The following is a 26,072-nucleotide window of genomic DNA, read 5'->3' as shown; positions in this document are numbered from 1 at the left end:
CATTGAATTTATTGTTTGGATCCAATAAACTTATTTTTACCTGAAAAAAAAAAATACTTGTATAAGTTAATTTTGTCAAAAAAACAACTATCCAAATTTGTGAAATTACCAATTTTCATGATTTTTCATTACCTCTGCTTTATTTTGTCAACCAAATAAGGCCTAATACTTCTTGAATTAGTATATATAGACCACAAAAGTAAAGACGAGAATAAAAAGAACCTAAGAACTAGAATGTACCTTTAAGGGTCGTATTCTATTAAACAAACATGTTTTCTCTTTTCGAACTTGTTTCCTCAAGTCCTTGGCTATATTTAGGTCGACTTCCAAATCAGAATTTAGGTCATACTTCTCTATTTTGGCAAAATAAAATTGATGAACTGATTTATTTGGTTGTTGATCATCATCAACATCACCTAATTTTGCATTTTCTGTCAATAAAAACGATATACGGACTACGGAGTAATAAAATAATAATACTAATAAAAATCATGATACTATCAAATATAAAACCATTTAATTATACATCTATCAATATGATATAATAGGGAGAAATCATAATTAATCGTAGTTAGTTAAGGAATAATACCTTCAAACGCCATTGATTACTTGGATTTAATGAGTAACTTGTTATGCCCTAGCCTTCCAAATTGATTAGTGGGTATATCCGTATATGTCACCGAATTTGGAAGACGGTTTTTTGGGAAAAGGAAAAAGAAAAGAAAGAGAGAGAAAAAACCCTAAAACCGATATACAATATTTATCCTTGAGATACCCTAATAAATTTATTTTTTTAAAAAAAATAACAAAAAAAAAAAAAAAAAACCCTAAGGCCTTGTTTGGTTGATATGAAAATGTTTCTTGTTACGAGTAAATACATACGTAGTATTTTTTTTTTATTTTTTTTTCTGATGCAATATACATATGTAGTATTTAAATTGCTTGATAATTTTTTATGTTTGTCTTTGAGGTAAATTCGTCTTTTTTGGAAATAGTTTGTGGGTAAAGTTTAATTAATTTTACGGTTTTACCACATGCCTAATAAGTTATCAAAGTACAGTTCTTGTTAAAAAAAAGTTATCAAAGTTTACTAATTAAATGTTAGACTTGCCGAGGAGACTTTAATGAGAATTTGACACACACACTTTGATTGAGATATCAAATATCACGAACTACTTCTATGGAGGAACGAAATATCATAAGCGTCTTCACTTAAGGAGGAGTGTATGGTTAAGGAAAATGTTATACATAGCCTTTAGGGCTATATATACGCATTTAATTTAGGGCTTGTTCATATTTACTTAATTTCAGTTCAGTTCAGTTCAGCTCTAATCAGTTTAATTCAGCTCAGTTCAGCTCCAATCAGTTCAGTTCAGCTCCTAATTTCCCTCTCTCATAAAATATTCATTTCAGCTCCAATCAGTTTAGTTCAGTCCAGTTTAGTTCAGCTCCAATTAGTTCGGTTCAGTTCAGCTCAGCTCAATTTAGTAAATATGAACAGGCCCTTACGCTAGAGTTACACCGATTTACACGTGTTTTTTTTCATGAATTCCTAACTTTATACGTTTTTCAAGAGTAAATTTAATGGTTATATATAGGGCTATGTATATATAACATTACCCATATTATTTGATGACAAAATTGCCGTATTGGTCAACAATTAATTTATTGATTAAATCTTTGCAAGGTTTTTTTTTTTTTTTTTTTTTTTATTTTTTTTATTTTTTTATTGTTTAGTAAATATATAAAAGTAATACAAGGTAGCGTCCATATATAATGACATACAAGTGACACAAAACACAACCAATTGAAAATTATCGTCAAAGTGTAACATTTTACATGTGTAAATTCGTTGTGAATATGTTCCCGCAAACTATATATGTGTACAAGTTCGTTTGTACAAATGTCTTGGCAACTTTGGAAGTGGAACAAGTTTTAAGGGAGATGCCATATAAGTGACAATTCCCGGAGCCTCAGACATATTGATCACTTCAGGTTGATTTCCAATAGGAATATCCCAATCAAAGTGGTGCAAAAGATGTCCCAACATCAACGTAACCAAATTTAACCCTAATTGTGCTCCCAGGCAAACCCGACGACCCGCCCCAAATGGTAACATCCTAAAATCATGACCCTTTATGTCAACATCGTTCTCAAAGAACCGTTCTGGCCAAAACTCAAGTGGGTTAGGCCAAACATATGGGTCACGGCCCAAGGCCCAAACATTCACAAAGACGATTGTATCCTTAGGGACGTCGTAGCCACCAATCTTGGCATGGGTCTGGGCGCGATGAGGTAGCAATAGTGGGGTCGGTGGGTGCAACCTTAGGGCCTCCTTGACTATGGCTTGTAAGTAAGGAAGCCTTGGAAAATCTTCTTCATTCATAATTCTTTCTTGTCCAATTACATTGTTTAATTCATATTGGGCCTTTTGTAAGACCCTTGGATGCCTTACTAGTTCAGCCATGGCCCATTCCACTACTATAGCTACTGTATCTTTACCAGCAATAATCATATCCTACAATCAACAAATTAAAAGTGTATCAATAACTATTTTCTAATAACCTAATTTATTGGGTTAAATAATAGACTAATAGTAGGCCTATAATCAATATGAAGTACAACACATTGTATAAATTAATAAAAGGCTTTATACAAGTAAGACTGTAAGAATAACATTTAGGGACGAAATGAGTACAAACTACAAAACTTACCCAAAGGAGTCCGATAATAGTCTCTTCGTTAAGACCATACTCATCCTTACATGAGATCAAAGCATCTACAAAATGAAGCTTGTTATCGTCCACCATGAACCTTTTCATAAAGTTTCCCAAGCGATCTTCATGCTTGTTCAAGACTTGATCTTCGAACATATGTTGCAACCATTGGATGCCCAACATTAACATATTTGTCCTCTTGAAATTGTTCAACTCAAGTAAAATGTTCATCAATTCCCTTCCTAATTTCCCTTCAAATTCACCTTTGGAGTTGATAAATCTCTTTCCTAATATTATCCTTGTTATGTGGTTTAATGCTGCTTCTCCCACGTATTTCCTAAGTGTTAGAACACCTTTCTCATGGTTTTCTTCTGAAAAAGTCAACAAATTTATTTGACATGGTTTTAATTAGCTAGGAATAATAAGGACCTAACTACATATTCAATTGTCAATCAACTTGATTGATTAAAGTCTTGAGCGATGATACTCATCAAGACATGAGATTAAATCTTGTATACATCATAGTCTTTGCAGCTTTCTGTACAACTTAAAAAAAACAAGTTAAAAAGCATAAGTACGTACCAAAGTAGCCAGTGGCACTTTTGTAAATAGACTCGATCATGGCGGTGACTTCGTCTTTTCGAATGGGCTTAAAGGTATCAATTTTTTTACTAGTGAATAATTCAAGTGTACAAACTTTTCTAACCTTGACATAATGAGGCCCATAATCAGCCCAAGTAAGGTCCATCCCATCTCTAGCAAAGTTTAATTTGGATTTAATCCTAATCCTATTAGCCAACTCTTGATCATTCTCTTTCAACACTTCCTTAGCCAACTCTGAGCTTGAAACCACAACAAACAACTTGGACCCGAACCATATCGATATTATCGGGCCGTAAACTTGAGCCCATTCATAAAAACACCGGCATTGAACGGGCTTAATTTTATGAAGGTTTCCTATAATGGGCCACGGGCTCGGGCCCGGTGGGAGGTTGAATTTGAGCCGTTGGATGATGATGTTGCATGTTAAGAGGGTGGTTAAGATGATTATTGATAGGTTGATAAATAGTAGAATAGCCATTTTTTAAGGTTGTTAGAGAAACTAAGCTTGCATAATATAGGGAAGAAAATGGCTATAACATAGTTGTAAGTCATGAGTTTTGGCTTGTCAAAAGTATTAAAATTAGATTTCTAGGAAGTAGCAAGAATGCAAGATTTGTGACCATAGGATTCGCTCATCCTTGATACATCAATTTCTTCGATTGTTTTTTGTTGATGTTTAGAGAGCCACAAGGGTGTGTAATGAGAATCAATCCCAAGATCATCTAGAACCGGGAGGGGAGAAGTTTTGGGTGAGACGGACTCACATGAGTCCACTATCATATTTTTGGTGTTGCGGGCCTCGCGATCGGGTTTAGTTAGCCCGTGCCTTTTTATTGGACTTTTGTTATTGAGCCCGGTCTCACGTGAGTCCGGTCTCACGTGAGTCCGGTCTCACACAAAACCTTTTGTAGTGGGGAATTGGGGATACATAGTTATTGGAGAGGTACTTTGATGATTGATATTTTCTTAAGATTCAATAAATTTGAGGATTTGAGTTATCTTTTGTATATTAGAAAATGTCAAATATTAGCCTAAGTTAGTTAGCTAAAATGCTAAATATATCAAGTATACTATTTTCCGATATGCTAGACTTGTATATCTTGCGTTGTAATGAGCGCAATCTAAGCAGTTCATTTAAGCTCAATTAAAACAATTTAAATTCAGTTAATAGTCAGCAAAATTAAGTCAAGTCGGAAAAATCTTTCAAAAAAAAAAAAAAAGTCAATTCGGAAAATATAAGTAACCTTAGAAATTAACAATTACAATAGCGAAACAATCAAATTTCAAGTAAACTTGTACAATATGAGTATTATAATTCATTATATCAACATACCAAGTATTAGTTAGTTATAATTATACAATAAAGATAAAAATTTAATTTGGAAGTACATATTGAGATCAATCTAACAAGAGTATACCATGTATAAGACAACTTACATTTAATGGGTACAAATTATGATTTTCCATGTGTTGGATCACAAAGTTTCAACGTTTTGATATTCAAGATTTGACTAAGTTTCGAGACTTCTATTGATAGCATCATACTTCTTTCATAGTTTGCTCTAAATAGATTGTCTTTGTTCCATTGAGACATGAATTCATCAACCTAATTTTGTTCATGAGAAACAATATTAAAGATTTTAAACAAGTTACTCATACATAATTAATTTTACCAATTGGAAAGATTGTAAGAAATTGAAATCCTTGTAATTGGAAAAGGTAGTAACCTGTTTAGGGCATAATTCTTCAAGTGCTACCAAATCTTTCTTGGTCGCGAGCTCCTTGGCATGATATAGAAGTTTTGTATTATCATTGTATCGAACAATCTGCTACATACGAATCAAAGTAATTACTGTAAAATACTTCATATTTACAATTATTGTACAAAAAATGAAGCTAAGAGGATAAGAAAATGGAACTATATAAAGTACTCCCTCTGTCTCTTTATTATTGTCCACTCTCTATCATTTATTACTCACATAATAAAGAGAAAGTGGACATCAATAAGAGACAGAGGGAGTACATATTAAACGAACGTACCTGATCATCTAGGTGGTTCTGGGCAATTAAAATGTATTCATTCAGTTTAACTCTCTTTTTGTTGATTTCAACTAGTTTTTCTTCCAAAGACATAATCTCCTTTGCTAATTCATCATTTTGTTGTTCCACTTTTCTTTTTCTCTCCTGTCCATCTTTTAGTGCATTTAAACCCTCCTACAATAGGTACATAGAAAATTAGAAATATAGAATCATCATCATTTTTTTTTCGGGTTAAACTAGAGCATTAGCACCTTTTTTTCCGGGTCAAACTACCACATTAACAAATATGTCTAGTTTGATTATTGTATCAATTATTATGGAACGGAAGGAGTTGTAACAAAAGAAAAAAAAAAAGGTTTTGAAGCGTATAATAGTATGGTTTTACCTGAATACATTGCTGTATAAATTTTTTAGAGCACCTTGTTGTTTCAACATGATTATGTAGTTGGTCCTTCCTCCTTTGCAATTCTTTAAGCTCCTTAATTATCCTTTTTTCACTTGCTATATTTTTACTCCCATGTGTAAATTGGTAGCTCAATTTTTTAATTTTCTTATCAATATTTATGGAAGGTTCTGATTCCGATTCCGAGTCCGAATCCTATCAAGAGAAAGGAATCAAGAAAAAATAATAATTTGAGAGTTAGATACGGAGTAATACTACTCATTTTTATTTTTGTTATGTTTGATAAACCATAAATCCATCATCATTTCTTAATTCTTACAAGTTACAATGTTTAATTCTATAACAATATTATCGGAATTTATAATAATTTCATTTGTAAGAGATTATTTTTATATATCAAATGAATTGCTATATACTTGTATAAGGTTTTGCAATTCTTACATTGTCCTCATGTAGTCGAGCGTCAAGCTCCCTTTTCCAACTTTCAAGATTACACATTGTATTGTAGTCACTATACCACCTCAACTTATTATTCTCCTTACGTATACTATCCTGCAAGCAAGTAAATAAATGTACATTTATATATATTTGGTAAATAAATAAAATTTGTCATATTCACAATATAATAAACAAGCTAATGTAAATCATGCTTGTTAAATAATTAGAGAAAGATTGAGATGCAAGGTATGTAGCTCAATTGGTAAGCTATCTCAGCCTTTGTCTAAGGACATCGGATTAATTCGATCTCAATATATATAGAGAGCCACAAAGGAAAATAACATGCTATGCCTTCTATGATTTAAGGGGTTGACTTATTAGTACTTCAGACCGTTGAGTTAGGCCTTGGCCCATGTGTATCCTCGAAAATAATAAAATGATAGATTAAGTTAAATGATGCATGTATATATGTACCTTCATAGAGCTTATATCATCCAAGATAATTCTTTTTTCCTCGATCATTTTATTGTTTAACTCCTTGGCCTTCTCGATTTCTTCTTTCAATGCTGGAAATTTAACAAAGTAAAATCGATGCATGTTTATTTTTGAGTTGTTGAAAGATTCAGCTGCTTGAACCTCTTCCATTATAATATGATAAAGAAAACAAAAAATTGAATAAGTTGGGTGATTAATGATAATTTAGCTCAACAAAGTTATATATGTATATATGTGTATGAAAGAATTGAACAAGTAATTGGAATTTAGATATTTTAGTTTAATAATTCAAAGGTTGAATTAGGACTTGCAGTTCACGACAAGAAATAATTAGTCAACGATTAGGAAGCAATTATTTATAATTTATAAAGCTTAAAAATTGCAATTGTTAAAATTTGAAAAGGACTTTTCCTAAAAATAAAATTTAAATGAGGGTATTTGAAAAATGAACACCCACTCAAATATCGTGTAATTAGGTTTGGACTTTATTTTCTTCCAAAAAAAAAAAAAAAAAATAAAAAAAAAATAATAAATAAATAAAAAAGGTTTGGACTTTATTAGGTGTCATATATATAACTGCCGATTATATCAATCAAGAAGGCTAGGGCATAAACAAGGTACATACTTGGAAATCTCAACCTTTCAAATTTAATGGCGTTTGAAATAATTGAAGGTACTCGTATTATTTTTTATATATTAAATTAATCGGTAGAAATTATGTTGAACTTTAATTTGATTATCATATTATATTGTTAATTTTTGTTTACAGAAAATAAAACATCAGATGACCAAAAACCAACTGCGTTGGTTGAGAGATATTTGGAAGCAAACCTAAATATAGCCAAAGTATTAAGAGAACAACTTCGTGATGAATTATCACATTTGCTTCCAGAAATACGATCCTTAAAGGTATGTATTCCCTGCGTTCCTTTTTGTTTGTCATATTTTACGGCCTCAAATGATTAACGTGCTTTATACATTATTGAAAGGATTAGAACATGTCATTTAAGATTTAATATAAAAGGGTTTGATCATATTGATAGAGATTACGATAATAATATCGCATATATTATGTTTGATATATTCTGTTTGATATATAAAAGGGTTGTACCACTCTTATATATACAACCCTTTTATATTATTGATTAATGAGAAAGCCTCCATCAACCCTATTCTCAATCACATATTTTTCATTGTTTGTAGGAGAAAGTAAGGGCATTGAGTCAGTGCAATGTAGCTTTTGGTTTTGGTGATAGCGGTGATTATTGGAACATTCCTTGGCGCATCCGCCGAATTAATGAATACCGAGAATTGCTTTGGAAGAATTGGCCTGAAACCATTGTAAGTAATGCTAAAATAATACTTCGTACTATTTATTTTTGTTAAATTTAGACTAGAAATATTTAGATCCGATCAAATTATAACATTTAGTTTTCTATACTTGAATATACTAAGGGTATGTTCTCTTCAGCTTATTTTCAATTCAGTTCAGCTTCAATAAGTTCAGTTCTTATCTTAATTTCCTCGTCTCATAAGTTCAGTCAATCAGAACAGGCCCTAATACACAATGAGAATATGAGATGGAGATTGAGTAATTTTATGTATTCACATCTAACTAACAACTGAGGGCCTGTTCTAATTCCCTGAACTGAACTTATTGGAGCTCAAATGAACTGAACTGAATATTTTATGAAAGAAGAAAATTAAAAGAAGGAAATTTAAATAAGGACTGAACTGAACTGAATTAAAAATAACCCGATAAGAACAGGCCCTGAGTGTCCTTGATATCTCAGGTGGTTAAAGATTTCCTCCTGGATCGATTGTCATCTCCCGCCCTTGTGGTGATTAGAGGGAATTAAAAGAGAATGATGATTTTAAATAATGGGAAATTGTTAACATGAATGGAAAAGGAAAAAAGATGATAAAAAATAATGTTGACACATACATTCACTAAATCGTATACTAGTAGAAGAAACTTGATTCCAAATTAGAAGAGTTTTTTTGTTTTTTTTTTTTAAAAAAACCTTTATTAATCATGAAATAGGAAGAACAAAAAGGATCGGAATGAGTAATTCCGAATAGATTTAAAGTATTTCAAACATATTTCTACAAATGTAAGCTACTATATCTCAACTTTTGCCTAAATTCCCTTTGTCTTTGATTTGTCTTTCTACCATATACTTCGGACTTCGTATATATGGACTAGTATTTAATACCATTAATGTTGTTTGAATGGTTGTATGACTTGCTTGTATCGTCGAGTGCAGAATGAGGACCTTGAGGAGGAATCAAACCCGAACATAGAGTTGCTTGAAATCTTGGAAAGAATTGAGAAATTGAGAGTGCAAGTAGGTCATGGCAAGACTAATTGGGTGACCGAGAAACAAATCCTCAAAGAGCTTGAATCTCTTGAAAGGAGAAGGGAATTGCTCGAGCTCGAAGTCAAACAAGCCAATGCTATAAATCCGAAACCACTAAAAGGATACGGTTGTTGGCCCTATGGATCTAAGTATGATTTGAAACGCAAAATTCGTGTAAGATTAATAACTCTCTCTCCTATGTTGCCATATATATATATATATATAACCAATTTTGAATTTATAATAATCATCAGCTTAATCTTTTGATTGTTTTGATCATTTAATAATAGGTTTAATAAATAATTAAGAATGTGTTACCTTTTTTTTTTCTTTCACTAATTATATTGTGCCTATTGTTGTCTAAAACATAGGAACTTCTGAAGGAAATCAGAGAAATGAATCCATATTTTTGGAATGAACAAAAACAAAAAGAACACAAACAAGAAATTGTTCAAATAGAGAAGCAACTTACACCACTCGAAAAGAGATTCAAGATTGTGAAGAAAAAGAAAGAAATGACCACTGCATTTATTTTGGAACTTCAAATCCAAATAAAGGAGGTACTAAAGTATTAATGCTACATTATACTCTATCCGTCTCTATTTGTTCTTCTACTTTAACTATATTTTTTTTGTGCGTAACCATTTAAATAAATTTACGCTTTTCCCTATTGATGATATGATAATATTTTCGCAGATTGATCGAAATGATGAATATTGCAAATTACAAGAAAAGGTCCAGGAGTTTGCATATAATAAAGATTGGAAATCACTTGAAGAATTGCCTATCAAAAGTGTAAGTTAGTTAATAAATAAGCTCTAAGTACTCTCTCCGATTGTATTAAACACGTTTTGATTTGTTTTTCGTGTGTACATGTTTAGATTGAGGAGTTCATTTCTAAATGGAGACGCGATGACACATTCAGAGCTGCTAACTATACACGAAGCATCCAACAATCCCTTGCCAATCGAGGCTTGAGTAGAGATGGATGGGAGACTGCCACAAGTCCCTCAGAAATGATTTCTTGATAAATTTGGGAGATAAGGGTGTGATTCTAGTGCAAATCTATGGTATGTACTTCGTATTATGTAATGTTCATTTCTTGTACAACTTTATTATAGTGTGACATACTAATTCTATAAATCTCATATACAAGTATTAGACATGTTTGATTGTTGCACTTATTTGTGATCTTGTTAGATACTCGTACATCTTAATGGGTTCTTTTAAAATATCAACTTTTTAAATATATTAGTTATTGAAATTATAGTAATTGAAATTACGCATTAACATACGTGAAAATTACAGTGTTGCAATAAAAAACAACTAAATGGAAGAGTACAAAAAAAATACATAAATCAAGAATAAGATGAACTTAACACAATTTAAGTATGTATACATGTGTGTTAGAGAAGTAACAAAATAAACAGAAATAAAAAGTTTGAATTACAATTAATAATTTTTCTTGTGAAGTTTTAATCTTGCTGTTAAATAAATTAGCCTCTAATTGATCATCATGTTTCGTTGTTTCGATCTCATGACTAAGGTTTAGACCTTCAAGTGATAGCATCATACTTCTTTCACATTTTGCTCCAAACAGATTGTCTTTATAGTTCCATTGAGACACGAATTCGTCGAATTAATCTTGTTCATGAAGAAAGCACAAGATATATAGTGATGTTACATAGGAAATATTGCAATTAAATTACCAAGCAATATATAGTGACCATATTGTATATCATACCTTATCATTAGGCTGCTTCTCGGCTGATAAAATGAATTCGTTCACCTTTGCTCTCTTTTGGTTAATTTTAGCTAGTTTTTCTTCCAAAGACGTTATTTCCTTTGCTATTGCAACCTTATTTCGTTTCACTATTCTTTCTTTCTCTTGTCGCCTTTTTACTTCATCAAAACCCTCCTATAATAGACATATAAAATCGCCAGATGATTAATTAAAAATGATACGGAGTACTTTTTTAGTGTCCATGAGAAATAAAGCACTTATTAAAAAAACGGAGGGAGTATGAAGTAACTAATTATAACTAGTAGCTAAACAAGCAAGTAAATGACTTGTACTCGTAAAGGATGATGTAATTATGCATGTATTGAAGAAAACGGCATTCCAACACAAGAACTAATATGCCAACAACTTTTAGATATGTACTAATAATAACAAAAAGACTTAAAAGAAAAAAAATTATAAAAAGAATTTGGAAGTTTATAATGTTACCTGAATAAGGTGTTGTAGACCTTGTAGTTGTATTACTTGTACATTATTATCACTTGTTGTTTTGTCATTTTTATATAATTTCTCTTTTGTTGTTTGTAATACTTTAAACTCTCTAATTATCCTTCTTTCATTGGCTATATTTTTACTCCCATGAGAAAATTGATAGCACAATTTTTGAATCTTCTTATCTACCTCTATAGACTCGAGTTCTGGTTTCAATTCCGGATTCCAATCCTATCAATAAAACATAGAAGGTTATAGTGAGCAAGTATATATATGTAGAGGTGTCAAAAGCACACCTGACTCGATCATAAAACCAACCCGAAAAATATCCGATTCAGATTTGGATCGCGTGGACAAAATAATTTATTATGATTCAACTTTAAAAATTGACCTGACCCGATCCGACTTCATTAGACCCGATCCGATCATCTGAATTGACACCTTTTTTTTTTTTTTTTTTTTTTATATATTTTGTTAAAAAAAAAAAATCCATTTCTAATTTCGATTCTTACGTTACATTCAGGGAAATGAATCTGAATTTCCATTTTCCATTGCTCAATATCTCTCCTTATACCGTGCACACTATTCCATCTCAACTCCATACTTTCTTTGAGTAATCTATCCTGCAAGCAAAATTACATACGCATATATTACTTGACATAAAATGTTCGCAACAATTTGACATAAAATCTGAGTAGAAAATGTCTCATCGCTGTAAATAATTTAAAACGTATATATTACTTGAGATAGGTGAGTTAGACTTAAATACATGTCAATACGTGAAATAAAAAAAATGTTCATTTTCATTGATGCATGTACGTACATACCTTCAAAGTGCCTATTTCATCCAATATGATACTTTTTTCCTTGTGCAATTTATTGGTCAACTCCTTGGCCCTCTGGATTTTTGCTTTCAACGCTGGAATTTTTACAAAATAAAGTTGATGGAGGTTTTTTGTTGACTCATTACTATTATGTAGTAATTTCTCCCCTTCGTCTTCCTGGTTCTCATCCTTGTTAAAATAAAGATGATTGCTACGAATACTATTTTTCGGCTTTAATGAAGATTGAATAAGGCTAGCTTGAATCTCTTCCATTGGAAATATGATTAAAGGTGACTATGAAATGGGGAATGACGGCCTAAGGTTGCCTTAGAAACTTATATAATGAAATATTTAACTCCAGTTGAAATGATTTGATAATAGTTAATGTAATTGAGCTGGGACTTGTAGTTCAAGGCAAGTAATTAAGTCATTAGTCAACGATTTGGAAGAAATAATTTATAAATCATAAAGAATAACAAAAAAAAAAAAAAAAAAAAAAAAAATATTTTAAGGGAATGACCGAATGAGCTAGCAAGTTGCAACGACTAGAATTTGTTATATACTTACACCCGGGTGTACTGTACACCCGGCGGGGTCATTTGATTATTTGCTCATTTGTTGATTAAATGAGCAAATGATCCCGATGACATAATAATGTGCTTAATGCCTCAATTACGTATCAACTCAATTATAGCCTCTTGTACAAGTGTGAAGGTAACCTTGGATGAGGCACAATTTGTAAAGGAGTGGCCATATAACTAATAACTCCCGGAATTTCAACCATTGAAATATCTTCTGGCTTAACTTCACTTGGTGTGCACCAGTCAAAGTGTTGTAAAAGATGACCTAACATCAACGTAACCAAATTTATGCTCATGTGTGCACCCATGCATACCCTTCGACCCGCACCAAATGGTAACATTCTAAAATCATGACCTGTGATGTCTACATCATCGTCTAGGAATCGTTCAGGTCGAAACTCATGTGGGTTGGGCCAAATGTCTGGGTCACGAGCAACGGCCCAAACATTTACAAGGACAATTGTTCCCTTAGGAACTTCATAATCCTCAATCTTGAGGTCGGCATTAGCTTTATGTGGTAGCATTAAAGGGGTTGGAGGGTGCTTCCTTAGGGCTTCCTTGATGATAGCTTGTAAATATGGAAGGTTTTCCAAATCTTTTTCTACTATGTTCCTTTCATGACCAATTATAAGATCTAGTTCATCATGAGCCTTTTGTATAACTCTTGGGTGCCTCAATAGCTCTGCCATAGCCCATTCAACTGTGATCGCGATTGTGTCCATACCCGCCATGACCATGTCCTAGGCCAATACATATAACATGAAAATTGTTATAATATATAAGTCTTGACCTCATGGATACTATAAAGCGTTGCAAAGCATGATATAAATTAAATTTTAAAGCATGTTCTAGCAAAAATTATAGAAAAATTTGAAAAACTTATATAATGAGAGAGTAAAACAAAGTTGGCCTAATATAAATGCAAAATTAACAATGACTAAAAGCTACAATCAAGATTTTAAACACATAAGAACAAGACAAAGACATACCCAAAGAAGGCCAACAATGGTTGCCTCACTTAGGCCATAATCATCTTTGCATGAGAGCAAAGCATTAACAAGGTGTTGTGTATCTTCTTCCTCCATGATTTCCTTGGCAAAGCGATCCATTCGATTTCTATGCTCGTTAAGAGGCGGATCATAGAACCTTGACATCCATCGCAGCCATGGAACATGCTCAACCAATATACTCGGCCTCTTAATCTCTCTCACTCCTTGTATTATGCGCATAAACTCTTGTCCTTGCTCATCTAATTTGTTTTCAGAGTTGATAAACCTCTTTCCAAAAGTGATCCTAGTGATATGGTTCAATGCCACTTTCACCAAGTACTTTCTTAGGGTTATTACACTTTCTCCTACACACATTTACACCGTAGACATATAAGATCTTGTTAGATTCGTCTTATGTATAATCATTTTAATTTATCAATACGAAAAATATTATAAATTATGAATTGACAAGCGTAATACCAGTTGAATTACTGTAATCCGTAGATATGGACTCAATCATGGCATTGACCTCATCTTCTCTAATGGGCCTTTGGGCCTCAATTTTCTTACTAGTAAATAATGCAAGGCTACAAATTCTCCTCACTTTCACAAAATGAGGCCCATAATCAGCCCAAGTGAGATCTATTCCGTCTTTGGTGAAGTTAGATTGAGATCTAACTCTGTATCTATTAGCCAACTCTTGATCATACTCCTTCAACACTTTTTTGGCTAAATCAGAGCTCGAAACAATGACGTGTAGATCCGATCCAAACCAAACCGATATAATTGGGCCATAAAATTGGGCCCATTCATAGAAGCATTTAAAATGGACTGGTTTGAGACTATAGATGTTACCTACTATGGGCCAAGGCCTTGGGCCGGGTGGCAGAGTTGATTTCGGCCTTTGTATGCGACGGTATACTAGTAAAATAATGAAAAATGTAGTTGGTATGAAGGCTAGAGATAAAAGCACCATCTCAATGAGTTCGTGTTTGTGTCAATATAAAAAATTATGATAAAAGCACCCTTTTGATGAGTTAATTAGGGAGAAATGGAGAATTAGGCATAAAAAGAGCAATATATATACATTTATAGGTGTGGGCTAAAAAATGTAATTATTGAGTTTAGGCTAGGCTACTAATTAAGATTAAATTAACTATTATGTACTTCGTATAATTAAAGAAGTTATGAGAAGTTAAGATGTCATTAGTTTGTTGTTTGTATGTGATAGTTATTTATGGCTTGTAACATAGGAAATAATAAATGGCTATCTTAAAACCTATGTTTTAACAGAAGAATGCATGTCACCTACGTTATTATGTATATATAATTAATTACTCATACTAAGTTACTTTTTATGTAATTAATTTTAAGAGGTTAAAGATGATTAAGTTCCAAATTGAATGGAATAATATATAGAATACGGAGAACAATTAGCAACTTTAGAGTTAATAGTAACGTCCACAAGCTAGATAATTAGTGCTTATGTAATACTTTTATCACCAAAATAATATCTAGATTATAACTTCAATAATTCAAAAGCAAGTCTATTTAGCAGTCTTGTGATTTTGCCTTCTCTAGATTTATAACCAACTCCACTTGTATTCATGTAATTTCTGCAAAAAAAGACAAGGTAAAACACGAGTAAGGAGGTAATCAACAAGCATGTATCCAAAGAACTAACAACAAAATTTTCATTAAAAAAAAAATATTAATGATCAAATGTTAATTTTAAGAACAAAGTAAAAACGACGATTCACTGTGTTTTGAAGATGTTCAAATGTATACATGTAACAATACACATAAAACGACATACAGAGCTATAAAAATATACTATCTGAGCTCGAGTCTTCTTGATTTTCTCCTATATTCATAGCAGCTAATTGATTTGTCAAGCAACATTCTGCAGGATCATCAGCCTTAAGAGGTGTACTATAAACTGTGGACGACGATTGAAGTGGCCATGACATCGGCACAACCAAGTTCCTGTAACATATACACATAAGTATATAGGCCAAAAATTAGTATGACATTGCCTTTAAATCATACTATATATATTTGCGAAAAGCATACATACCCTTCAATATTCTTGTACTTGCAACGACTCATAAAGTTCACAGTAAATCTTCCAAACAGAACACTAAGATTTTGAGCAAGATTCGGAATCTTGGAAGTTGGTATTATGTCCCAAACCTTGATAACTTGTGTGTTACTTGTTTTTTCCTTAAGAATGTCAACAGTCCAAGCAAGATTCAGCTTCTCATCAACCTTGTATAGCTCCAATAATTCAGTAACCGCGCCATAATCAATGCCAGCCACATTCATCAGTAGTTTTTCATCAGAGTTGGACTGACGCCAGCCATCAGAGATCTTGTGCAGCATTTCTTTAACTCTCTTTTGTACCTCAATGCTGTTTATGCTTGATATAGAGATCCTAAACTCGTCACTAAACTTAACCTGCATATAAGCATATATCTAGTTCAATACTCGATTTTTGACAGTCTGTACTGTCCTTTTTTCCCCTGAGGATATATTACAGCAAGATTATTACTGACGAAACTCACCTTCCACCTTGCTTTCTCAAGTTTTAGATACCGAAAAAAGTTGGGTTTACCAACTAATGTAGCTTGTTTAAGGTCTATATCATCATCTGCATTATAAAAACACCCTAGAGTCTTGGCATCGAACACAAGGTTCGTCCACACCGATCCACTATTGCCTAAAGTACTCCCGCTTCCAACGATCCACAGACAGTACCTACATGTTTAACACCAGAATTGAACCAGAGTAAAAAAAAAAAAAATGCTATCATTAAGTTTACAGTCTAAACAAGTGGAGTACTACATTACTTGATCATGTTTTCGGAAGCTAGAACATATGTAGTCATACCTTGCCCTGGTGAGGGCTACATTTGTTCTCTGACAATTCGAAAGAAACCCAACTGATCCATTTCCATTACATCGAACAGTTGAGATTATTATGATATCCTCTTCACCACCTTGAAATCCATCAACAGAACGAATGTTGATGCAGAAATTTTCCTTATGTTTTATGTATTTCTTCCCGAGTTTTTCTTGAAGTAAACCTACTTGACCTTTGTAAGGTGATATTACTCCCACTGTCACCTTCTGGTTTGTCACGCGATAATAATCTACATACATACAGTGGCGAATCAAATAAATAAATCTAATATAGGTATGCACATCAAATTCTCATGTACATTATTTTCCAAGGGACAAATTATCAGTTCACAAAAGTTTATTAAATCTTACTTTTAAAGAGTTTTGCAATAATATGATCAATAACAGTAGCTTCCTCCAAATTTCTTGGGCTATGCCCTTTGACGAAATTCTCCTTTCCATTAGACACATTGATGAAAGAATATGGTCCATACATAGCTTCCTTGAGAAATTTCTTTGCATAGCTTATTTCTTTGACATTTGGTGCATCTATAATCTTGTTCTCATAAAACTCTTTATTCGGAAACGAGCTTATGGAAGGATGCATTCTGTACTGAATGTTCAGAAGGTGCTTCTTCTTCCCTAATGTTGCGATCCGTTGGAACAAGCTCCTTCCAAAGTTCATCTTTTCCAACACCTAAAAAAGTGAAAATTCCGACTTTTAATTTCAAGTTAAAAAAAGCAGGGGAATTCAAAGCAGAAATATGTAGTACTAGTGTAAGAACATATAGCAGCTTACCTTGCTCTGAACCATGGCAGGGAGTTGTCGATCATCTCCTATGAGAATCGCGACTCTAAGGCCAGGAATTTGTAAAGGAATGGCTGACTCGCATTCTTTAAGCTGTGCAGCTTCATCTATAACCACCATCTCAACTCGAGTTTTCACTTTAATCGAGCTTGAAGCAGTACAGAAGATCAAACGCGCATTTGCTAAGCAAAAATCATTTATTCTTCCTTTTATATCAGGCTTAGGAAATCGTTCTTGAAGCAATTTCAGTACAGGTAAGATGTCTGCCTTTTTTGTCAGAATCAGTTCAGAGTACTGACAACCATTTTTTCTAGCATATTCGAGGACTCTCCTAAGCAGGTCAACAAGCTGAATCATCTGTTTCGCAACATCTAATGGTAAACACGATGTAGGTAAGTGAGTACAGAGATTTTCAGCGCAAAATACTAATTGATTAGCTAAAGAGCAGAACTTATTTCTCACAAAATCCTCAAATGTTAAAACTTCTTCAGTCTTTGTTACAGCATTACTAGCTTCACCATCCTCTTTCGATTGGCTATTAGTCCTATTCCCTTTTCGGCTCTTCCTGTTTTCCTTCCTGCTCGCTTTCAAGGACTGATCAATAATTTCCTTCCATTTCTTGGTACGACTCCTTGCCCCTTCCTCTTTCTCTACACTCGCGACTTCCACCTTAGAAGCCTCATCAACTTCCTTATCACTGTCATCCTTTTTATTATCCGGTACCAAGTAAGAATCATACAAAGCATGAGGGTCTTCGAGCAAAGATATCATCGAAACCAGACTATAAGTCCAACCTTTAGTAGGTTCAAGACATTCAACAATGATTTCCACTCGATTCTTAAGAAATATGTCCTGGATATCCTTGTGATCATTGATCTTCATTCTTTCCTCATTTCCGAACAAGACTATGTCTCCCATTCCATAAGTGTCGCAGACAAGCGACTTAACGAATAGCCTCATAAGCCTTTCAGCAACCTGAACTACTGCTATATTTGTGGGAGCACAAGTAAGTGTCCTGCACTTCAACTTAAGTTGTAAAGATAGAAGAGAAGCAACTGTTTTCGTTTTTCCTGTTCCGGGTGGACCCCAAATCAGCTTCAGATTGTACATTTGATGCAGGCATTTTCTCAAGGAAATACTGCTCAGAACAGCTTCTTTCTGAGACTCATCTAATCCGAGTGAGCCGGTTAGATCAGACAATCCTTCATTCAATACACATAAGGTACAATCATTGTCGACCTGATTAAATAACAGTCATAACACATTATCAATCAATTCCAAAGAAAATTAGAACCATAAATTTACTAATATAAGTATCAGTATGACAGTATCAGCTTCAGAAAAAAAAAACAGGGAAAAAAATATATAGCAGACTGATTTACTTACAGCAGAGTTGTATTGCAGAACCTTCTGAATCAGGCCTAAATTCGCGCTTTTAGGATCAGGATGTAGTGCAGCCCATATTCTCATATTGGTTGTCATATTCATCAAGTATGTAACAAAAAGCCTCTCATTTTTCTCATTCAATCTCTGACGATCAATATTTTCAGATGACAGTATCTCGATAACAGGTGAATCTTCTTCAGTCCTCGAAACAAATGCAATATGAACTGATTTATCAAATCTGATTAAATCTTCAATACCTCTAGGCCTTTTGTTTGTTACAGCAAATATGTCACCAGATTGTGGCTCGTAGTAATGTCGATTTTCATCATCATCAGTTATCGGTTTGGTAAGAATGTCATAGATGAATCTTTTTTTAGAGGGCTTGTAATGCTTGGACAACCAAATGTGTGATATTTCACATACAGGGGATTGAGCAACTGACTCTAACCCGGAACAGTAATCAGCGCGAGTCTCCTCTATAAGTGGCATCTTAAATGAGCTTAAGTAGTGTGTACTTGATACAAAAATGTCTGGTATTTTCTTAACCTGTAAGTTTAATAAAAAGTATTCTATGAAGATTGGAAAACATGAAATAATTATACATATTATCATTCTAATTGAAGTAAACATGTAATATTGAAAAAGTAGTCCATGAGAGTATGAGACTGAAATTATATTGGCTTAATTCTATATATAGATTCACTGAATTCATCTGAGTTAACATTATAACTTGAAATTAAATAAATATACTCCCTTCATTTCTTCAAAAAAATATATATATTACATCTATACCAACAAAATCAAGCTATAAAAAATGTTGTTCTAGAACTGAGGGAGGTACGCGCACACAAACACGTACACACGAATAATTTAAAAGACCAAGTACATACAAAATAGAAATACCTTGTCTTTGAAGAGAGTTTTGTTAAGAACATCTTTGATTGACCAAGAGAACACCAATTCAACAAGTTGTTTGTTCGGGAGTTTATCCTTCTTTGAAGCTTTGGACTTCTCCATTTTTTTTTTCTCTAGTATTAGTATTTTGTTTTCAATAACTAATAACAAGAATGGAAGACATTAATAATGTAAATAAAAATCTTGTTGAACAAAAAAAAAAAAACAAAAACAAAATTGTTGATGAGCCAAAGACAATTAAATATTGGTATATGTAGATGAAAGGCATGAAATGCTACTAGTATAATAAGAGTAATTTATAAAGACTGAACAGTCAAAAAAAAAAAAAAAAAAAAATAATAATAATAATAAAGACTTGGAAGTTAAAATGACAAGCCAAGACACTTTCAAGCAATTAGGGATGGCAATATTAAGTGGATATCCATGAACCTGCTCCACCCGCTATAAATAAATGGACGAAAACCCGAATTAAATGGATGAGAAGCAAGTGACGGATGAAGCGGGTGATGGGTCGGATCGGATGTGGATGATACTTTTTTCACCCGCTAACCATCCACCCACCCGTTTAACATATATTATATTTTTTAATCCAAGAATTTTAATAATAAAATATGAAATGTGCAAGAAAATTACTTTTTTTTTGTTGCAAATTAATTTTTCAAACAATATATTGTTATTATTACATTTTGTATTAATAAAATAAAAAAATTATTGTACAAATAACCGAAAATTAGAGTTTATGTGAGTTTTTTTTCCACTTTAATACTCATCCATTAATCATCCGCTCCATCCGTTTCATCCGCGGATGATGGACGGACGGATATGGATGATGGGTGAAGCGGATGACGGATGGATGTGGATGGAGCGATTAGAGTAATGGATGGATGCGGGTGAAGCTCCACCCGATCCGAATCCGATCCATTGCCATCCCTACAAGCAATGCACGTCGTAGCCTTGGGGATATCAAAGAACTTTTCAATTTTTGGTGTAGCTTAGCTTAGGAACTCTCTCAATATAACCATTAATCTTCAATTAAAAAAATTATAATAAGAAAAAAAAAAAAGAAAAATTTTAGGTACGCATCTAGTTATTGTACTTGTACAAATTTGAATTAAGTTTTTTTTTTTTTTTTGGATAAGTTTGAGTTAAGTTATGATGATGAGGGTTGTAATTAAAGGTGTTATTGTTTAAATGTATGCAATAGAACCATAGAAGTAGTACAAGATTGAAACAAGACAAACAAAATTGAGGGAATAAATTTATACAAATAAATAATACTCGGTATGGATTAATCTATATTATAGTAGAAATTAAAATAATACATACGGAGTACATAATAGTACGGACATTACAATTTTTCCTTACAAAAGCAAAATTAAGTAAAACTTATACTACTCTTTGGTAATTAGAGCATTTTCAACGGTAAGCTACAATATATACGGAGTACTTTGTAGCTTACTTTACCATATCAAATATTCAAGCTAATATGTTTTGTAGCTACAAAGTGCTCCAATGGTTAACTATTGTATGAGCACCACAAACGTATAAACATCACAAAGATTACATCATTATAAAAGGAACACATTCTCCAAAATCTTGATCTTGTTAAGCGTAATAGCTTAAGTGCTTGTGTTAAACTCCTTCGGGTACATGGACCATGTACTTATTAAAATGGTGCGACACGGCCACATAACATAAATCCATGCGACCGACTTTATAAACATCAAGTTGACTTCCAACCCAATACCAAGGTTATTATTTTGTGCAAGTACTTGAAGCTATCATCATTTCTGATGGATCCAACAACATTCTTCCATCACTACATAAGCCTCGATTGGCAAGGGATAGCTGAATACTTCTTATATAATTAGCTCGAAATTTGTCGTCATTTGTCCATTTAGACATGAATTCTTCAATCTGAACATGTATAAACAAGGAACTAACACATCAAATATAGCTAAAACATCCAAGTATAAATTAAAAAAAAAAATATTAAAAAAAAATAATAATAAAAAAAAAGCACTTACCTCTTTAAGGGACAATTTTTCAAGGGTGACAAATTTTTTCTGTGTTGCAAGCTCTTGCACCTTCTTTTGTAGTTTGCAATATTTTTCATAAAGAGTAATCTGCCAAAATAAGCATGTAGAATTATTGTTTAATTAAGTTTTATTAATAGAATATTAGGTCCTTTAATGTAATAATGTTAAAAAAATTTACTCCTAACATACACAAATACCTGCTTTTTTACTTGGATCTCAAGAGCTAAAAGGCAATCTTTTGTTTTTTGTTCCTCTTGTTTTAAAATGTTGTATTTCTTCTCAAGAGACGAAATTTGTTTCTCTAGTTCAATCATTTGTGGTATGCGCTGCATTTTTGCACCGTTTTCTTGTTCTTCATGCTCTTTGATTTCCTTCAAACATCTCTATATATGTTGAGACAATGAGTAGAACTTCGTCACAAAGTATTGTCATGCAATTTGTTTATGGCTCAATCCAAGAACGCAACTTAATACAATAATTTAGGCTATATTTAGTTCACCTTATTTATTTTGTGTCCCTTACTTCAGAGCATATTAGAAAAAAAAATTTAGAGTATATCAAGTCAGAAAAATAATGTTGAAACTTGAAACATACTTTTTCTCCTTTATTTTGTGTAGTATTTTATAGCTAAATGTCTTTAATTTCCTTTATAAAAGAAAGTTATGAAAAATTACAAATTTGAAAATTGTATATTAACATATACAAATACTCATATTAAAACTCCATTTAATATTTTTTTTCCTTATATGGTATATCATACATATAAAGTCAAATATAGTTAAAAAACAAAGACAATTCAATCACATTAGATCAGAAAAAAAAAATTTAAAAAAAAAAAAATCAAATTATATCAGATTAAAATAAAATAAGGTGAGCTACACATAACCTTTATAAAGAAAATATGTTCATTCTTAATAAGAAAAACTTACACGGAGGTGTTGTTTCAACTCATACTTATTCATGGAATCATAGTACCAATAGAGGTAACGGGGTCGTCTCTCTTTTGATTTCAGACTTTTGGGTTCAGCTTCTTTAATTTTGCCATCAAGTAGCACCTCCCTCCTTTGAAGATGCTCAAGCTCTTTCAAGATTTGCTTCTCTTTCACCCATTTCGTCTTCCCATGACCTAATTGCTCGACCAATCTCGGAATTTTTCCCTTTATTTCAACCAACTCTATCTTTGGGTTCGATTCATTTACCTCTAGGTTTTCATTCTGTATACATGTACTCAATATATAAGCCTAATAACGAACCATTTACTATGTACAATTATCATTATTTCAATATCATGCATGCAAGAAAGTTTCAAATGTAGAATAACTTTTTTTAATATATATATATATATATATATATATATATATATATATATATATATAGATATGCATGTAGAATTGTTTATATATAAAGAGCTAACGTGGTTGAAAATATGGATGTAAATTGAAATCTATTTACTCCGTAGAAAATTCTACGGAGTAATTATTATTGATGATGAAAGATTAAAAATCTTTTTTTTTTTTGACAATAGATTAAAAATGTTTCAAAATTTTGCAAATAGCCGCCTAATCAATGAAGAAAGTTGTATGTTTTTACGTACCAATTCCACATCTATACGTAGTACATACTCCCTAAACTCAAAGGGATAATATGGTGTTGCCATGTGTTATCCCTAACCTCAAGATAATTTGGCGCCACATGAATTCTACAATCACACGTATCATTGCTAGCTCTTTGCACACACATATTGTTTAATGTAAATATTTTTTAATGTATGGCTTTCTTTGCACCAAAGGAAAAAAAAAAGGTTTATTTATGGAAACTACTTATTACTACGGAGTACTAATCTTATCTACTACCTCAGCTCCGTTACACATTATTTGCAACGATTTGACATAAAGTAGAGAAGAAAAATGTCTAATCGTTGCAAATAACGTGTAAGGAGGTAGTACTTACTAAGACAATTACTAATGACGGTTGACTTATTGGACTTAAATCAAATTTTATAAAATAGGAAACTGAAAATTTATCCGCTTAAAAATAACCTGTATATTTTTATTTTTATTATTATTATTTTTTTTAAGAATAAAATATCCTTTATAATCATGTAGACATGTAGTACTCGTAGAATTTTATTATTGGTTTAGTAATTTTTCTCTAACAACCGACTTTCCATAGAATTACGCGTAGTCCAAATTTGTGTTATAAATAGGCCAATTAATTTGCGCTAGAATTTCATACACAATACTCCTTCAGCCCTTCTTTACCAAACCCTTGGTGTTCTTACGTACAGAAATTATAATGGCTAAACTCAGCAAAATTCTTCATAGTATTATGAGTAAAATGGCATCATTAAGTTGTGTTTCTCTTCCTAAGAAATCAGAAAGCACCATCAAGAAGAAGCATATCAAAACCACTACGTCTTCAAGTTTAACACCGGCTTCTTCTACGAATAAAGGTGTCACGGCTAATCAAGGTGTTGCAACGATAACTCCGGTGAATCACCAAGGCAGCGACAAGCTGTGTCTTCCCAATAATCTTCCTGCTCAAGTTGTTATGCCCTCGTATTGTCACAAATTTAGTGCTCAGATATTGAGTAATGTGTATTAGCTTAATTAGTATACATGACTTTCTTGAAGTCATTAAGTGTAATTAATTAGTTTGGATGATGTTCTTAATCGATATCTTAAGCATGCATTATGTTGGTGTACATACTTAGGAAAATATTTTGTAAGCAAAATTTGTTACTCGTATTAATCAAATCTAACTTTTGAGTTATGACTTAATTACTTGGTAGTTTTTCTTGATTTTTGGCTTAACAATCGAGCTGTTTGAATAATCAAGGTTTAAGTACAAGTCATGTTTGGAAGTTTAGGTTGATATCGAGTTGAGCCACATTCAATTCAATTACCAAAACTATTCCAAATTTATAAACAATTTTTAAAATATACTCCTATAGATGAGAGAATAACAATTATCAAACATTAATTGCTTAGGTTAACATCAAATTCAAGTTACGTGGTTTTAAGTAGAATTTTGGTATTAGGTCAAGAATTTTACGGAGTAATTTAATGTAATTGATTATGAATCAAGTTTTGTAGGAGAGTCATATTGAATTTAATCATCAATAGGCTTATTAACTGAAAGTAATACGAAGTAACTATTAGACATATTTATTGCCGGATCAGTTATCAATATTAAGTAAAGTGAAATTTAGTTTATGTAATTTCATAGTGTAGGTGTTAAGTCGAAGTTGTTTGCTCTTTAACAATACTCCCTCTACCCCTTATATTAATACAATGTCTCTTTTAAGCATTTATTCCTCATATAATAAAGAGAAAGAGGCATTGTATTAAGGGACGGAGGGGGAAGTAATTAGTTCCTAATAGGAAAAACAACAATATTAGTAAAAAAATAAAACACCAAGAATTGATCAATAGATTCAATACTATTAGTTGTGCTATATCAAAATATTATTTTAAAAACAATTTTTTAAAATATGTAGATTGTAGGTTAAGAGAACGATAAATTCCTCAAGAGAATATTTAAAAACTTCTCAATCTTTAACCTTGTCCTCAAATAAATAAATAAATAAACATTATACAAATCCATACTTATAGACTAGAGTTGATAGCCACATGAATTTGTTTTCCAATTACTGTAATATATCCCATATTCATATCCCAACATATATCTCCTAGATTGCCACATTTAATTGACCTCCATGGGCTAATTTGGTGCTCTATATGACATAATTTTCATTATTTATATAAACTTATTTTTTTTCTAAATTAAACTTACTTAAAATATATTATATTATTTTCTCTATTGACATGCATGTGTAATTTGTATGTATGTACTATCTCTTAAAATATTACTCTTATATAATTGTGATTATTTTGTAAAAGTTATAATAATTAATATTACTACGACATACAGAGTACTATCTTAGTAGGAATAGTAGCTAGTAATATCTAAAATATGAAATTGAATTTTACCTACATTAATAATTTATTATCTTGTATAAAAAATTATTTATGGAAACTTATTTTAATCTTATCTACCGAGATAATACTAAATTACTAATGAAGGTTTACTATTGGACTAACAACAATTTAGGAAATCATTATCTTCTTACAAAATACTCAATATCTTTTACTCGTATATTAGAAATCATATACGGTAGAAATTTATCGGTTTATTAGTAATTATTTCTCTAGCAACCGACTTTCCATAAAATTACGCGTAATCCACTAGTAAAAATTTGTGTATAAATAGGCCAAATTATTTGCTTTAGATCGAGTTTCATACACAATAATACTTGTTCTTTGTTAGTCTTAATTTTTT

General features: G+C 32.0%; 3 protein-coding genes across 3 annotated transcripts; all 3 read right to left on the bottom strand.

The window, feature by feature from the left end:
* Nucleotides 1-1,873: 1,873 nt before the first annotated feature.
* Nucleotides 1,874-3,798, bottom strand: LOC145609549 (cytochrome P450 98A2-like). Its single transcript, XM_081665005.1, has 3 exons — nucleotides 3,300-3,798; nucleotides 2,715-3,088; nucleotides 1,874-2,518 (listed from the first exon to the last, which is right to left on the bottom strand). The coding sequence occupies exons 1-3, from the start codon at nucleotides 3,796-3,798 to the stop codon at nucleotides 1,874-1,876; spliced, it is 1,518 nt and encodes a 505-aa protein (XP_081521131.1).
* Nucleotides 3,799-12,801: 9,003 nt separating this feature from the next.
* On the bottom strand, nucleotides 12,802-14,659 carry LOC145609547 (cytochrome P450 98A2-like). The gene is made up of 3 exons (XM_081665004.1): nucleotides 14,176-14,659; nucleotides 13,684-14,048; nucleotides 12,802-13,434 (listed from the first exon to the last, which is right to left on the bottom strand). Exons 1-3 carry the CDS (start codon nucleotides 14,657-14,659, stop codon nucleotides 12,802-12,804), a joined length of 1,482 nt encoding a protein of 493 aa, XP_081521130.1.
* An 844-nt stretch (nucleotides 14,660-15,503) lies between these two features.
* Nucleotides 15,504-23,388, bottom strand: LOC145609546 (uncharacterized). Its single transcript, XM_081665003.1, has 13 exons — nucleotides 23,326-23,388; nucleotides 22,661-22,945; nucleotides 21,929-22,114; nucleotides 21,720-21,818; nucleotides 21,465-21,609; nucleotides 19,681-19,832; nucleotides 18,778-19,323; nucleotides 17,383-18,630; nucleotides 16,956-17,280; nucleotides 16,573-16,834; nucleotides 16,248-16,440; nucleotides 15,761-16,140; nucleotides 15,504-15,669 (listed from the first exon to the last, which is right to left on the bottom strand). The coding sequence occupies exons 1-13, from the start codon at nucleotides 23,386-23,388 to the stop codon at nucleotides 15,504-15,506; spliced, it is 4,050 nt and encodes a 1,349-aa protein (XP_081521129.1).
* Nucleotides 23,389-26,072: the final 2,684 nt, after the last annotated feature.

The sequence above is a fragment of the Chenopodium album genome, chromosome 23 (assembly GCF_948465745.1).
Source record: "Chenopodium album chromosome 23, dcCheAlbu1.1, whole genome shotgun sequence".
Taxonomy (NCBI): Eukaryota; Viridiplantae; Streptophyta; class Magnoliopsida; order Caryophyllales; family Amaranthaceae; genus Chenopodium; species Chenopodium album.
This window is presented reverse-complemented; position numbering and strand designations above follow the sequence as displayed.